This window comes from Choloepus didactylus, chromosome 27 (assembly GCF_015220235.1).
Source record: "Choloepus didactylus isolate mChoDid1 chromosome 27, mChoDid1.pri, whole genome shotgun sequence".
Lineage (NCBI taxonomy): Eukaryota > Metazoa > Chordata > Mammalia > Pilosa > Megalonychidae > Choloepus > Choloepus didactylus.
In genome coordinates this window covers 2,492,826-2,509,014 of record NC_051333.1, presented here as the reverse complement: position 1 = coordinate 2,509,014, position 16,189 = coordinate 2,492,826, and the positions used below count along the sequence as shown (strand labels likewise).

Sequence of the window (16,189 nt, the reverse complement as noted above, 5' to 3'; positions counted from 1 at the left end):
CATAGACCTTTGTTCAATCTTATCTTGTTTGTTGCTACTCTTCTCTCTCACTCAATCTCTTTCTCCATCTTCAGGGGTGTCTAGGCACTGACAACCCTAATTTGTTCACATTAAAAGGCATATCAACAGTATGGGGGAAGGAGGCTGCATCTGAGAGTTGATCTTAAAGAAGCTGTTGCCTCTGGGTTTTAGGACTTGTTTGGTATAGAAACACTCTAGTGGATTTAAGTTTCTAAAAGATAAAACTTGGTGAGTGCACCTTTTATAGAATCTCAGGTAGGGACCTAGGTATTTGGAGACTACTTTTGGTAAGGGCATGGCATGCTGTGGCCAATTGGGATGTCTAGCTGGAGCTTGCATAAGAGAAACCTCCGGGGTAGCCTCTAAACTATCTGGGATCTCTCAGCCACTGTGACCTCAGCTTGTTACCTTTCTTCGCACTACCCCCACCCCCACCCCCCTTTTGGTCAAGTAGGCATCTTCAATACTTCGCTGCCAAAGCCAGGCTCGTTCCTGAGAATCATGTCCCATGTTGCCAGGCAGATTTATTCCCCTGGAGGTCATGTCCCTTGTTGGAGGGGGGGGGGGGCGGTGATTAATATATTAATGAATTTATTTGCTGAGTTGGGCTTAGAGAAAGAAAGGCCACATCAGAGCAACAAAGAGGTTGCCTGGAGTCGCCTCTTAGGCATAATTATAGGAGGGCTCAGTCTCCTGTTTACAACCCTAAATTTCACAAGAACAAGTCTCAAGACAAGGGCTTGATTTATTAGGTAGTGGGTTCCTAACTTGGCTTAATATATATTCTATCCCAAGTTAAACGGTCAATTTCTTACATTATCTTCACTTAGTTGTACAACCCTCACCACTCTCAATTTTAAACAATTATCATAACATAATACATCCCAGAGCTCTGATCTGCTGTGAAGTATTCATCCCTAGTATTAGTGTAGTGTTGCTAAGATATTCCCATTAAATTTAGTGATTAATATGTAATGGGTAGTTTTTCCATATAGCACTCTGTTAACCCTCTGCAGCAGTGTCGTTCTTTATAAGTATGTCACGCTAACACTTATTTAGGTTTGTGGTGCTACTCTGTGGGTTACTTGCCTTTAAATAACCATTTGCGGACATGTTCACCTTCAATGCGTCAGTGATACTTATAATCCCATTAACAAACCATAGTCACACCTCACCATTCCTGTACCATTAAGTTCACCCTCATTATCACATCTGTACATATTAGATTATTGTTCCCCCTTCACTAGGTTCTATCTATCTCTGGGTCCCCTGTATTCTACTTTTAAAGACACTTACATTTTTCACAGAGTTCACATTAGTGGTAACATACAATATCTCTCCTTTTGTGTCTGGCTTATTTCACTCAGCATTGTGTCTTCAAGGTACATCCATGTTGTCATATGCTCCTTCTTACTGCCGTGTAGTATTCCATTGTGTGTATATATCACATTTTGTTTATCTACTCATCTGTTGAAGGACATTTGGATTGTTTCCATCTCTTGGCAGTTGTGAACAGTGCCACTGTGAACATCAGTGTGCAAATATCTGTTCGTGTCACTGCTTTCAGATCTTCTGGTTATATACATAGAAGTGAAATTGCTGGATCATAGGGTAACTCATATCTAGCTTTCTAAGGAACCACCCAGCTGTCCTCCGGAGTGGCTGTACAATTATACAGTCCCACCAGCAATGAACAAGAGTTCCAATTTCTCCGCATCCTCTCCAGCATTTGTAGTTTCCTTTTTGTTTAATGGCAGCCCTTCTAATTGGTGTGAGATGATATCTCACTGTGGTCTTGATTTGCATCTCCCTAATAGCTAGTGTAGATGAACATTTTTTCATGTGTTTTTTTAATCATTTGTATTTCCTCTTCAGTGAAATGTCTTTTCATATCTTTTGCCCGTTTTATTATTAGGCTGTTTGTACTATTGTCATTGAGTTGTAGGTTTTCTTTACATATGCAACATATCAGTTTATTATCAAATACATGGTTTCCAAATATTTTTTCCCATTGAGTTGACTGCCTCTTTCCCTTTCTGGCAAATTCCTTTGAGGTACAGAAGCTTTTGAGTTTGAGGAGTTCCCATTTATCTATTTTTTCTTTTGTTGTTTGTGCTTTGGGTTTAAGGTCTAAGAAACTACCCCCAATATAGGTCTTGAATATGTTTCCCTACATTATCTTCTAGGAGTTTTATGGTACTATCTCTTATATTGAGGTCTTTGATCTACTTTCAGTTAATTTTTGTGTAGGGTGTGAGGTTGGGGTCCTCTTTTACTCTTTTGGATATGGATATCCAGTTCTCCCCACCCCATTTGTTCAAGAGACTGTTATGTCCCAGTTCGATGGATTTGGGGGCCTTATCAAAAATCAGTCCACTGTAGATCGGGGGTCTACTTCCAAATTCTCAATTCAATTCCATTGACCAATATGTCTGTCTTTGTGCCAATAACATGCTGTTTTGACTACTGTGGCTTTCTAGTAAGCTTCAAAGTCTGAAAGTGTAAGTCCTCCCACTTCATTTTTCTTTTTCAGAATGTTTTTAGCAATTTGAGGCATCTTTCCCTTCCAAATAAATTTGATAGCTAGCTTTTCTGGTTCTGCAAGGTAGGTTGTTGAAATTTTTATTGGAATTGCATTGACTCTGTAGATCAGTTTGGGTAGGATTGACAACTTAATGACGTTTAGCCTTCCTATCCAGGAACACAGAATATTTTTCCATCTCTTTAGGTCCCCTTCTATTTCTTTTAGTAAAGTTGTGTAATTTTCTGTGTAGAAGTCTTTTACATCCTTGGTTAAGTTTATTCCTAGGTACTAGATTTTTTTAGTTGCTATTGAGATGGAATCTTTTTCTTGAGTGACCCTTCAGTTAGGTCATTTCTGGTGCATAGGAATATTACTGACTTATGTGCATTAATCTTGTATCCTGCCAGTTTGCTAAATTTGTTTATTAGCTCAAGTAGCTATGATGTCAATTTCTCAGGGTTTTCCAAACATAAGATCATATTATCTGCAAATAATGATAGTTGTCCTTCTTCCTTTCAAATTTGGATGCCTTTTATCTCTTCGTCTTGCTGGATTGCTCTGGCCAGAACTTCTAGCACAATACTGAATAATAGTGGTGACAGCGGGCATCCTTGTCTTGTTCCTGATCTTAGAGGGAAAGCTTTCAGTCTATCCTGGCCATGGGTTTTTCATATATGGCCTTTATCATCTTCAGGAAGTTTCCTTCAATTCCTGCCTTATGAAGTGTTTTCATCAAAAAAGGATGATGGTGAAACTTGGCAGGTATGAATGTCAGTATTACCCCATACAGCAGCCGTTGAAAGAGCTGAGAAGGAATTCAGACTTAATTAGAGATATGAACGAAGAGGATCTGGTTAGGGCTAAGGCAAATCAGGCCCAAGTATAAAGGACAATACTGACTGGGTTTTAAAACTACAGCTTTTGTGTGAGACCAAGGAAGGAAATGTTTATCTGGTGCAGGATCTATATTTTCTGTAGCACACTAGATAATTTAAGTTGTACAATCAGTTTGTTTGACCACCATAGGTGCAGGGAGTGGTGAATGTGAAGTGGGATTTGGTGAGTTTATTCAGGCTGGGGTGAAATCCCAACATATCCCAGAGTGATATGGGCAGAGTATAAGTGTATTTGTGCCCCCCCTTCCAGGAACTGGGGAGAAGTGTGGAAATGTTGGACTTCCCACCCGGGCTGTTTCAGATTTTCCCCCAAACATTGAGGACTGCCAATTTGGTGGGCCGAGCCCTCGATCTGGGGGCTTTCCCTTATGAGGTTAGTTGCTTCAAGGGAGAGGCTAAGCCCACTTATAATTGTGCCTAGAAGTCCCCCCAACTCCCGCAGAGAGCCTCTTTGTTGCTCAGATGTGGCCCCCTCTCTCTCTAAGCCCACTCAGCTAGAGAACTCACTACCCTCCCCTCTATGTGTGACATGACACCCAGGGGTTTAAATCCCCCTGGCAGCACCGGAAACGACTCCTGGAGATGAGCCTAGACCCAGCACTGTGGGGATTGAGAGGATCTTCTTGACCAAAAGGGGGAAGAGAGATGAAACAACATAAGGTTCCAGTGGCTGAGAGATTTCAAATGGAGTTGAGAGGTCACTCTGGAGGGTGTTCTTATGCACTATATAGATGTCACTTTTTACTTTTTAGTGTGTTGGAATGGCTAGAGGGAAATACCTGAAGCTGTCCAACTGCAACCCAGTGACCTTGATTCTTGAAGATGATTGTATGACTATGTGGCTTGCACAGTTTGACTGTGTGATTGTGAAAACCTTGTGGCTCACACTCCCTTTATCCAGTGTAGGGACAGATGAGTGGAAAAATGGGGACAAAAATAGATGAAGAGTAGAGTGGGATGGAGGGGATGGAAAGATTTAGGTGTTCTTTTTTGCTTCTGTTTTTATTTAGGAGCAAGGAAAAGGTTCAAAAATTGATTCTGGTGAACACACAACTGTATGATGGTGCTGTGAATAATTGATTGCACACTGTGAATGATTGTAGGATGTGTGAATATATCTCAATTAAACTGTATTTAAAAAAAGTAAATGAACAATGGGGGGGAGGAGGGGAATGGGATGTTTTGGATGTTCTTTTTTATTTTGATTTTTATTTTATTTTTGGAATAATGAAAATGTTTAAAGTTTGATCATGGTGATGAAAGCACAACTGTATGAAGATACTGTGAACAACTGATTGTACACTTTGAATGATTGTATGTTATGTGACTATAGCTCAATAAAATTGCATAGGAAAAAAAAGGATGTTGAATTTTCTCAAACTTCTTTCCTTTTAATTCACTGTAGCATCTCTGAATTTTTTTCTGGAATCATTTTACTTCTCTCCAATGGTCAGTTTTTAAAATGCCCTATAAAATATGCTGGTAGAACATTTCTCTTTTTTTAATGTGGAGTGTCTATTCAGTTTTCATTCTTGAAGGTTGTTTTACTTTAATTAGAATTAAATTGCTAGATATTTATTTTCAGCCCCTTCTTGCATGGTTTTCTTCTTCCCGTTGTACATGTTGAAGTCAGCTGCCAGTTTATAACTGCACTACTTTTGAAGGTAATTGTTGCCTTGCCCCCACTCCCTGGAATGCTTTAAATATTTTTTTCTGTCTTTAATTTATTGATATTTCATATAATGTGTCTAGATGTGGATTTATTACTTATTTTCTTTGTCTTTTTTGTGCTTCTTGATTAGTGGATTGATTTTTCATCAGTTAATGGAAAGTTTCCAATAGTTAACCTTTAAAATGTCTTACCTCTGTCCCATATTCTCTTTTCTAGTTTTGGGGCTCCAGTAAAAGGTTTTAGACCTTTTCATCATATCTTCAGTCTCTTATGCTCTGCTGTGCTTTTCATCTTTTATTCTCTAATTAATTTAGGTGACTTCTCTTTTCCAGTCCTTTAATCATCTAGAATACTAATTCTGTCTAATCTGATATTAAATTATTGAATTTAAAATGAAAAAGAAATGCCAGTGATTTGTGGTGGTGGTATAGGATTGTGTGTTCATGTGTGCGCATGTGTGTGTATATATTTTGGTGACTATATAAGATTTATTTGTAGCAAATCTGAATGCAATCTATCCCCTCACTTTCATAGGTTCTCTGCCCACAGCAGGGGGTGTTACTAATATTTTAACTTTTGAAAAGAAGCTGACCTCTGATCTTCCTGACAATGTCACCAAACCAAGAAAAGTACAACTAGCTACGTGCTTCTCACAGAAGGTTCCAGAGCAAAGTGTTAGCAGGGTTGCTGCCCTGTGAGAGTTACTGTTAATCAGCTGGAAGTTTTATTAGGACAGATGGCTCTGCTCCACCCTCGGAGTTCAGCAGGTCTGGTGAGGGTCCCAGGGAGTTGTATTTCCTACAGGTTGTCAGGTGGTGCTGATGTTGCTCTAAGGACAACTTGTGTGCTTCATCAACTAGCACCGTAAGACACCCCCTGAGAAATGTCCCAGAGAGTCAGCAAAGAAAAGGACAAATCCCACTTGCTAAGAACTCTGGAGGATGGTAGAGATGGAGAAGGACTCCACAAATGCTGAATTCTCAAAGAAAAAGAAAAATATCAGGTCAAGAATCAGATGAAGAAAAGCTGAGAAAATCTGATCAAACATGGGCTACTCTAAAGGTCTAGAATAAGTTGGAGCAAACTTCAAAGAAGAGCCTTAACACAAAGCCAATTGACAATAAAACCCTACACAAGAGGGAGAAACTGACCATCAGCGTTAACTCATCAAGATAATCAGATAACTAGACATCAGCAAAAAAGTTACAAGCTGTACTAAGAAATAGGAAGACATGGCTCAGTCAAGAGAACAAATTAAAACTTCAGAGGAGACTCAGAAGTTGGAAAAACTAATCAAAGATGTTCAAACAAATCTCTTAAATCAATTCAAGGAGATAAAGGAAAATATGCATAAGGAGATAAAGAATATTAAAAAGACAGTGTGTGAGCATAAAGAAGAATTTGAAAGTATAAAAAGAATATTAACATACATTATGGAATGAAAGGCACAATAGTAGAGATAAAAATATACTAGAGGCATGCAATGTCAGATTCAAACAACCAGAATAAAGAATCGGCAAACTAGAAGACAGTTTTCTCGGATGTGGGGGGGATTGCAGAGAGCCTGCCCACTGCCTTGATGCCTGAAAGTGTTGGAGCCTCCTCTGCAGGTTTTGCAGAGAGCATGGCCACTGCACAAGTGCTTGGAAGGGCTGGGGCTGCTTCTCCATAAGGCCCAGAGGACAAATCATGGTTCCATAGATGACTCTCAGACCTTGAAATCAAAGCAAGTATGCTGTGTGGAGTTTGGGAATTGTTTGGGTCCTGTAACCCTGGTTTTCCTCCCTATGGGGGTGGGAATGTTTCTCCTATGCCTGTCCCTCCTTTGTGTATTGGAAGCAGATAACTTGTTCTCTAGGTTTCACATGTCCACAGACAGAGGGGACTTGTGCCCCAGGATGGAGCACACCTATAACCGACTTTAATGAGACTTTGTACTTAGCATTCTTATCGAAATGATTTAAGGCTTTTGGGGTACTGTGATAGAATGAATGTGTTTGCATATGGAAAAAAAACATGGCTTTTTGTGATCCAGATGGTGGAGTGTGTTGGTTTGAAACTGTGTACCCCAGAAGCTACTCCATTCCTGTGGGTGTAAACCTATTGTAAGTAGGTTTTCATGAGGTTTCCTCAATTAAGGCATGGCCTAGGGTGGGTCTTAATCTTATTCCTCCAGTCCTTTATAAATGGGATGAATATAAGGAGAGAAAAAGCAAAAAGAAAAAAAAGGCTCAGAAGCAAAAAGCTGAAAGCAACAAAAGCAGGAAGAGAAGGGAGAGCCCAGGAAACGCCACCATGTGCCTCGCCATGTGACGGAGGAGCCCAGGATGGCCGGCAGCCAGTTGGGGAAGAAAGCATCATTTTGATGCCTTGATTTGGACATTTTCATGGCCTAAACATGTAAGTTTGTAAGCTAATAAATTTCTATTGTTAAAAGTCAACCCCTTTCATCATATATTGCTCTCAGCAGCCTTGCAAGCTGAAACAGGGACCACCTGAAAATTAAAAACTTTTGTGCCTCAAATGACTTTGTCACAAAAGTGAAAAGACAACCTATTCAATGTGAGAAGATATTTGGAAACCACATGTCTAGTAAGGGTTTAATATCCAGAATATATAAATAAATTTTACCACTCAATAATAAAAAATAACACCCCAATTTAAAAATGGGCAAAAGATTGAACAGACATTTCTCCAAAGAGGACATCAAATGATTAAAAATCACATGAAAAGATGTTCAACATCACTCTCTATGAGGAAAATGCAAATCAAAACCGCAGTGAAATATCATTTCATATCCACTAGAGTGACTATCATTTAAAAAAAATAAAGAAAATTACAAGTGTTGGAGAGGATGTGGAGAAATAGGAATATTTTACTCACTGATGGTGGGAAAGTAAAATGGTGCAGCTGCTGTGGAAGATAATTTGGCTTTTTGTCAGGAAGCTAAATATAGAATTACCATATGACCCAGTAATCCTGCTACTAGGTATATAGCCATAGAATTGAAAGTGGAGACTCGAACAGATATTTGCACACTGATGTTCATAGTGGCATTATTCACAATTGCTGAAAGACAGAAGTAACCCAAGTGTCAATCAACCAATGAATGGATAAAGAAAATGTGGTATATACACACAATGGAATATTATCCATCAGTAACAAGAAATGAGGACCTGAGGCATGTGATAACATGGATGAACCTTGAGGACATTATGCTGAGTGACATGAGCCAGACACAAATAGACAAATATTGTATGATCTCACTGATATGAACTAATTATAATAAGCAAACTCAATTAGAATCTAGAGGATAGGTTATCAGGGGCTAGATTGGAGGTAGAGAATGGGGAGCTAATGCTTAATTTTTATAGAACTTCTATTTAGGTTGATTGTAAAGGTTTGGAAATGGATGGTGGTGATGGTAACACATTATTGGGAGTGTTTTTAACAGCACTGAATTTTATAGGTGAATGTGGTTAAAAGGGGAAACTTTAGGTTGTATATGTTTCTAGAATAAAAATTAAAAGATAAAACATAGGACTGTATAACACAGTGAACTCTATTGTGGACGATGGACTATAGTTAATAGTACAAGTATGAGAATGTTCTTTCGTGAATTATAACAAATGTATCACACTAATATGAGGTGTTAATAACAGGATGGTATATGGGAAAATACACCTAATGTAAACTATGGACAATAGTTAACAGGACTACTTTAATAATCTTTATATTGTAACCAAGGTACCATGCTAAAGCAAAGTTTGAACAATAAGAGGGTATATGGGAATGCTGTGTTGTTTTATATGATTTTTCTGTAAATGTACAACTTCTGAAACTTAAAAAAAATTTAATTAAAAAGGTTATATTTAACAGGCCTGTGTATTCGGTGTTTTAAATGAGGTGTGCCAGTTTGGATGTATTATGTCCACAAAACACCATGTTTTTTAATGTAATCTTGTGGGGGCAGACATATTAGTGTTGATTAGGTTGGAATCCTTTGATTAAGTGTTTCCATGGAGATGTGACTCAATCACCTGTGAGCGAAACATTTGATTCAATTATTTCCATGGGGATATGCACCCCGCCCTTCAGCGTGGATCTTGATTTAATCACTGGAGCCCTATAAAAGAGCTCACAAACAGAAGGATTTCAGAGCAGCTGAGAGGCACATTTTGGAGACGGCCACTCAAAGTAGACTTTTGCTGACCCTTTGGAAATGCTAGCCCAGTGTTTGCTCCCAAGAAGCTAAGAGAGGACAAAACACCCCACAGCAACATTTTGAAGTTTGCACAGGAGCTGAGAGAGGTGCAGGAACACAGCCCAGGATCAGCAGACGCCAGCCACATGCCTTCCCAGCTAACAGAGGTTTTCCTGATGCCTTTGACCCTCCTTTGGTGAAGGTATACTTGTGTTGATGCCTTAATTTGAAAATTTTCATGGCCTTCAGATTGTTAATTTGTAACCAAATAACCCCCCCTTTTAAAGGCCAGTCCATTTCTCATATTTTGTATAACAGCAAACCGGAACATGAGGTAATCCATGTAAATTGCTTCACACAGGGCCTAGAACACAGAATCTCTCAATAAATGCTGGCTACTACTATTTTTAAAAAGTAGAACAATTATGAAAAAGAGCTATCATCAATCATAACATAGCCAATGCAAGGTGGTGGGGGGGAGTGGTGTATGGGAACCATGTGTTTTATGCATGACTGTTCTGTAAACAACTTCTCTAATAATTTTTTTTTTTTTTTTGGGGGAACCTGTAGAACCACTGCTTTAGTGTCTGCTCCTCTGGTGGACTTGAGTCTCAGGTATGAATGTCCAGGGGCTTGAGGTTTTACCAGAAGCAGCCTAAATAAACTTCTGGCAAAAGTCTCTAGGGCAGAAGTGACTGAGAGTCACTGATGTGCATCTTTTTATAATTACATTCTCATTCAGTTTGCTGCTTAATAATTTCCCCTACTTTTTAGGTCTTTGCTATTAAGGTTTATTTTAAATTTTACTCCAAATTACATAGTTTACTCTCATGGGGAAAATCCTGCCTTATGGTCACCCATGAATAATGTGGTTTTATTTATTTTGTTTTTCTAGTGTGTAACCTGAGCCTTTTATTGACTTTATTACTGAGATCTCATTTTATTGCATTGGTGACAGAGAAGATGGTCTCTATGCTACTGGCTTTTTCTTTTTGTATTAAGATTTACTTTATAGTCCAGTGCATAATCAATTCTCATCGATATTTTATGTGTGCATGGAAGGAATGTTCTCTCATTGTGGAGTACAGGATTCTGTAAATATCCATTAAATAATGTGCAAACTGTTTAAATATCTGTCAGTAACACCTTTGTCTAATCTATGTTTTTAATGAACTTTAAAATTTTAAAATAACTTTATATTTACAGAAAATTTATAAAGATAGTACAGAGTTCCTGTATATTCCATGCCCAATTTTCCTATTGTTTACGTCTCACATTACACAACTTCTGGGTGATTGTTCTGTCTATTTTTATGTAAGGCTCTATTTTTCTGTCATCATGCTTTGACCTTGAACTTGAATTCATCAGATACTATCACTATACAAGCCTTAGTTTTGACAGTTGTGGCTTATCTGATTTATTTATTTTTATTAAATTCAGTTTTATTGAAATACATTCACACACCATACAATCATCCATGGTATACAATCCACTGTCCACAGTATGATAACATAGTTATGCGTTCATCACCACAATCTATCTATGAACATTTTCCTTACGTCTGATTTATTTTTACAGATGGTTTATACCTGGTATTTATCTATATATCTTTATCATGAGTGTCTTCCTGGATAGAAATATTGGATATTTTAAAATTTTTTGTTTCTTCAGTGGACATCACCAGAGTTGGAATTAGAAGCAGTTCTTTTGGGTATCTAGCAGATCCTGGCCAATATCCCCTTTTCTTAGTCATGTTGAATTTTTTCAGGTATCATTGTTTCCATGAGCATTACAGTGGGAAGGAGGTGAGGAAAGACAAGTCCAAAGAAATTTCTGCTGTCATCTTCATCCTGCAAAGCAGGCAAAGTACTATTTTATACAAGAAATTAGTTCTCTCGGCACATTTATTTTAAATGACTTAGTACTGCCCTGAATTTTCAATTTTAAATTGTATAAATTTCCCACAGGTTGCATTTGCTCCTCGTTCCTGGCGAGTCTCTCTCTGAAGATTGATCTCTCTGCCCTGGACAGATGGAATCCTCTTTCTTTTCTGACTACGGCCTTATGTGGTATCTGGAAGAACTCAGAAAGGGGGAGTTCAGAAAATTTAAGGAGCTCCTTAAGCAAGAGGCTTTGCAACTTGGACTCACACAAATTTCCTGGGCTGAAGTAAAAAAGTCAACAAGGGAAGACCTTGCAAACCTATTGATCAAGCATCGTGAGGAACAACAAGCATGGGATCTGACCTTCAGGATATTTCAAAAGATCAATAGAAAGGATCTCTGCGAGAAGGCCAAGAGAGAGAGTACTGGTGAGTGAGTGTGGGATGGGGACTAGGCTTCTTATAGGGAGGATTGTGTCATAATATTGCTAAACAGCTCCTATGCCAGTCTACAGCATGGCCGGATATGCATCAGGAAATGTCATCCTTGTGAGTAGGAAACAGCTTAATTTAGATCTGGTGTTATATGGGGTAAAATGTGGGTAGATAGCATGTCCTAACCCTTATTTACCACTGTCTGGGTTATCAATAAATTTGTCCTAAGCTGAGAACTTGCATACAAGTCAGAGCCTCTCCCTAAAGTAAAACTGCATCATGGGAACTGTTTTACCCTAACAGGTAATTGAGAAGAGACTAGCAATAACAATTAACACTTACCATAGACTACACACTAATATAATAAACTGAGATTAACTGGTATGACTATGTATTTATCCAAAATAGTCATGTATGTGTGTATGTATCTATATAATATATATACACATATATATAATTAGAGAAGTTTTAGATTTACAGAAAAATTATGCATAAAATACCCATATACCACGCTACTACTGACACTGCCTTATTGCGGTACATTTGTTACAATTCATGAAAGAACATTTTCATAATTACACTATTAACTATAGTCCATCATTTAAAATAGGATTCACTGATTCACTGTTTGTATTACACAGTTCTTTTTTTATTTTTTTAAACTTTTTTCTTGTAATACGTATGTGACCTAAAATTTTCCTTTTAACTAGGTTCACATATATAATTCAGTGCTGTTAATTACATTCACAATGTTGTGCTACCATCACTACCATACAGTTTTAAAAGTTTACAATCAACCTAAATAGAAATTCTGTAGAAATTAAGCATTAACTCTCCACTCTCTACCCCCAAATCAGCCTCTGGTAACATACATTCTAAATTCTGTCTCAATGAGTTTGCTTATTCTAATTATTTCATGTCAGTGGGATCATACAATATTTGTCCTTCTGTGTCTGACTTATTTCATGCGACATGATGTCTTCAAGGTTCATCCATGTTGTCACATATATCAGAACTTCATTCCTTCAACTGCTGAATATGCATACATTGTATATGCATATGCATACCGCATTTTGTCTATCCATTCATTGGTTGATGGGCACTTGAGTTGCCTCCATCTTTGGGGAATTGTGAAGCGTACCGCTATAAACGTTGGTGTGCCGATATCTGTTTGAGTCCCTGCTTTCAAATGTTTGGGGTGTATACCTAGAAGTGGGCTTGCCAGGTCATATGGTAACTCTACACTTAGCTTTCTGAGAAACCACCAGTTTTCCACAACAGGTGGAATGAATGTTCCATGAGGAATGAATGTTCCAATTTCTCTGCATCCTCTTCAACAGTTATTTTCTGTTTGTTTGTTTTTTTTAAATAGTAGCCCTTCTGGTGAGTGTGAAATGGTATCTCATTGTGGCTTTGGTTTGCCTTTCCTTCATAGCTCATGATGTTGAACAACTCTTAATGTATTTTTTTGGCCATTTGTATATCTTCTTTGTAGAAATGTCTACTGAAGTCTTTTGCCCATTTTTAAATGGATGGTCTTTTTATTGTTAGGTTGTAGGATTTTTTTTAATATGTTCTGGATATTACACTCGTATCAGATATGTGGTTTCCAAATATTTTTCCCATTGTGCAGGTTGTCCTTTTACTTTCCTGATAAAGTCCTTTGAGGCACGAAAGTTTCTAATTGTGATGAGATCCCATTTATCTATTTCTTGTTCTCTTGCTTATGCTTTGGGTCTAAGAAACTACTGCTTTAGCACAAGGATCTGGAGAAGCTCCTCTATGTTTTCTTCTTGGAGTTTGATAGTTCTGACCTAAATTTAGATCTTTGATCCATGATGAGTTGATTTTGTCTAAGTTAGAAGGTCGGGGCTCTCCTTCATTCTTTTGCAAATGGAGATCCAGTTGTCCCAGGGGATTGCCTAGAATCTGTAAGTAGATTTGGGTAGAAATGACACCTGAACAATATTTAGTCTTCTAATTCATGAACACAGAATGTCCTTCCATTTATTTAGGACTTTGATTTCATTTATCAGTGTTTTGTAGTTTTCTGTGTACAAATCCTTGACACAACTGGTTAGATTTATTCCTAGATATTTGATTCTTTTAGTTCCTATTGTAAACGGAATTTTTTTCTTGATTTCTTTGTCCAGTTGTTTGCTGCTTGTGTATGGAAACACCACTGATTTGGGGGTGTTGATCATATATCCTGTCACATTGCTGATTTCATTTATTAGCTCTAGGAGCTTTGCTGTGAATTTTTCAGGATTTTTTTGTATACAGGATCATGTCACCTGCAAATAGGAAAATTTTCACTCCTTCCTTTCCTATTTGGATGCCTTTTGTTTCTTTCTCTTGCCTAATTGCTCTGGTGAGAACTTCCAGTACAGTATTGAATAACAGTGGTAACAGCAGGCATTTTTGTCTTGTCCTGATCCTAGAGGAAAAGTTTTAGTCTTTCAGCATTGAGTATGATGTTAGCTGTGGGTTTTTCATATGTGCCCTTTATCATGTTGAAGAAGTTTCTTTCTATTCTTAGTGTTCCAAGTGTTTTATTCAAGAAGGTATGCTGTATTATGTCAAATGCCTTTTCCACATCAAGATGATGATGTGTATTTTTTCCATCCTTGTATTAATGTGGTGTATTACATTAACTGACTTTCTTACGAACAACCCAGGCATAGCTGCAATAAATTCCACTTTATCATGATGTATAATTCTTTTAATATGCTGTTATATTCAGTTTGCTGGTATTTTGTTGAGGATTTTTGCATCTATATTCATAAGAGATATTTGTCTGTAATTTTCTTGTGTTATCTTTACCTGCTTTGATATGAGGGTGATGTTGGCCTTGCAGAATGAACTAGAGAGCGTTTCTTCCTCTTCAGTTTCTTGGAAGAATTTGAACAGGATTGGTGTGAAATCTTCTTGGAATGTTTGGTAAAAGTCCCCTGTGAAGCTGTCTGGTTCTGGGCTTTCCTTTGTTGGGAGATTTTTTTTTTTAAAAAGAAATTTTAGGTTTATAGTAAAAATCATGCATGAAATACAGAGTTCCCATATACCACCCTATTATTTTATTTTTATTATTATTTTAATTAGAGAAGTTGTAGGTTTACAGAAATTCGTGTAAAAAATACAGCATTCCTATATACTCCCTACTGTTGACACTTTGCATAAGTGTGGTACCTCTTTTAATTGATGAAAGAATATTAAGATGGTACTGTTAACTATAGTCCATAGTTTGCTTTAGGTGTATTTTTCCCATGTACCACCCTATTATTAACAGCTTGTATTAGTGTTGTGCATTTGTTATAATTCATGTAAGACCATTCTTATATTTGTATTATTAACTCCTGCCCATCATCCACAACAGGGTTCACTGTATTATACAGTCCCATGTTTTATCTTCTATCATCCATTCTAGGGACATACATGACCCAAAACTTCCCCTTTCAACCACATTCACCAACACAATTCAGCACTATTAATTATACTCACAATGATGTGCTACCATCACCACCATCCATTTCCAAACTTTTATAATTAACCTAAATAGAAGTTCTGTACAAATTCAGCATCAGTTTTCCATTATCTACTCTCAGTCTATCCCCTGGTAAACTATATTCTAGATCTGACTCTATGAGTTTGCTTATTATAATTAGTTCATATTAGTGAAATCATACAATATGTTTCCTTTTGTGCCTGGCTTATTTCACTCAGCATAAAGTCCTCAAGTTTCATCCATGTTGTTAATTTTATTGATGTACTCAATGTACCAACTTCTGGTTTTGTTAATTCTCTCTATTGCAATTTTACTCTCAACTTCATTTTTCTGTTCTAATTTTATCTCTTTCCTTATGCTTGCTTTGGGATTAACATGCTGTTCTTTCCCAGTTCCTCCAAGGGTTCAGTTAGGTCTTTGATTTTAGCTCTCTCTTCTTTTTTAATGTAAGCATTTTAGGGCTATAAACTTTCCTCTGAGCATTGTCTTCACCGCATTCCATAAGCTTTGATATGTTGGGTTCTTATTTTCATTCATCTTAAGATGTATACTGATTTCCCTTGAATTTTTCTTTGACCTACTGTTTGTTTAAGAGAATGTTATTTAACATCCATATATTTTTGGAATTTCCAGTTCTCCACCTGTTAGTGATTTCCAGCTTAATTCTATTATTGTAAAGAAGATTCTTTGTATGATTTCAGTCTTTCTAAATTAATTGAGACTTGTTTTGTGACCAACGTGTGGTTGATCCTGGAGAATGATTCATGTGCACTTGAGAAGAATGAATGTCTGCTCTATTGGGGTGCAATGTTTTGTATATTCTGTTAGGTCTAGTTCTTTTATCATATTATTCAAGTCTTCTGTTTCCTTATTGATCTTCCATCTATACACTCAATCTATTGATGAGAGCGCTGTATTGAAGTCTCATCTGTTACCATAGAGGTGTGTATGTCTCCCTTCAGTTTTGCTGGTGTTTGCTTCGTGTATTGTAGGGCACCATGGTTAGATGCATAAGTATTTGTGATTGTTATTTCTTCTCAGTGAGTTGCCCCT

General features: G+C 37.4%; 1 protein-coding gene across 1 annotated transcript in view; it reads left to right on the top strand.

The window, feature by feature from the left end:
• Nucleotides 1-11,348: 11,348 nt before the first annotated feature.
• NLRP4 (NLR family pyrin domain containing 4) overlaps nucleotides 11,349-16,189 on the top strand; it is a 46,586-nt gene continuing 41,745 nt past the window's right edge. The window contains exon 1 of the mRNA XM_037820037.1: nucleotides 11,349-11,628. Coding sequence (XP_037675965.1) covers nucleotides 11,349-11,628 — 280 coding nt within the window. The remainder of the gene's footprint in view (nucleotides 11,629-16,189) is intronic.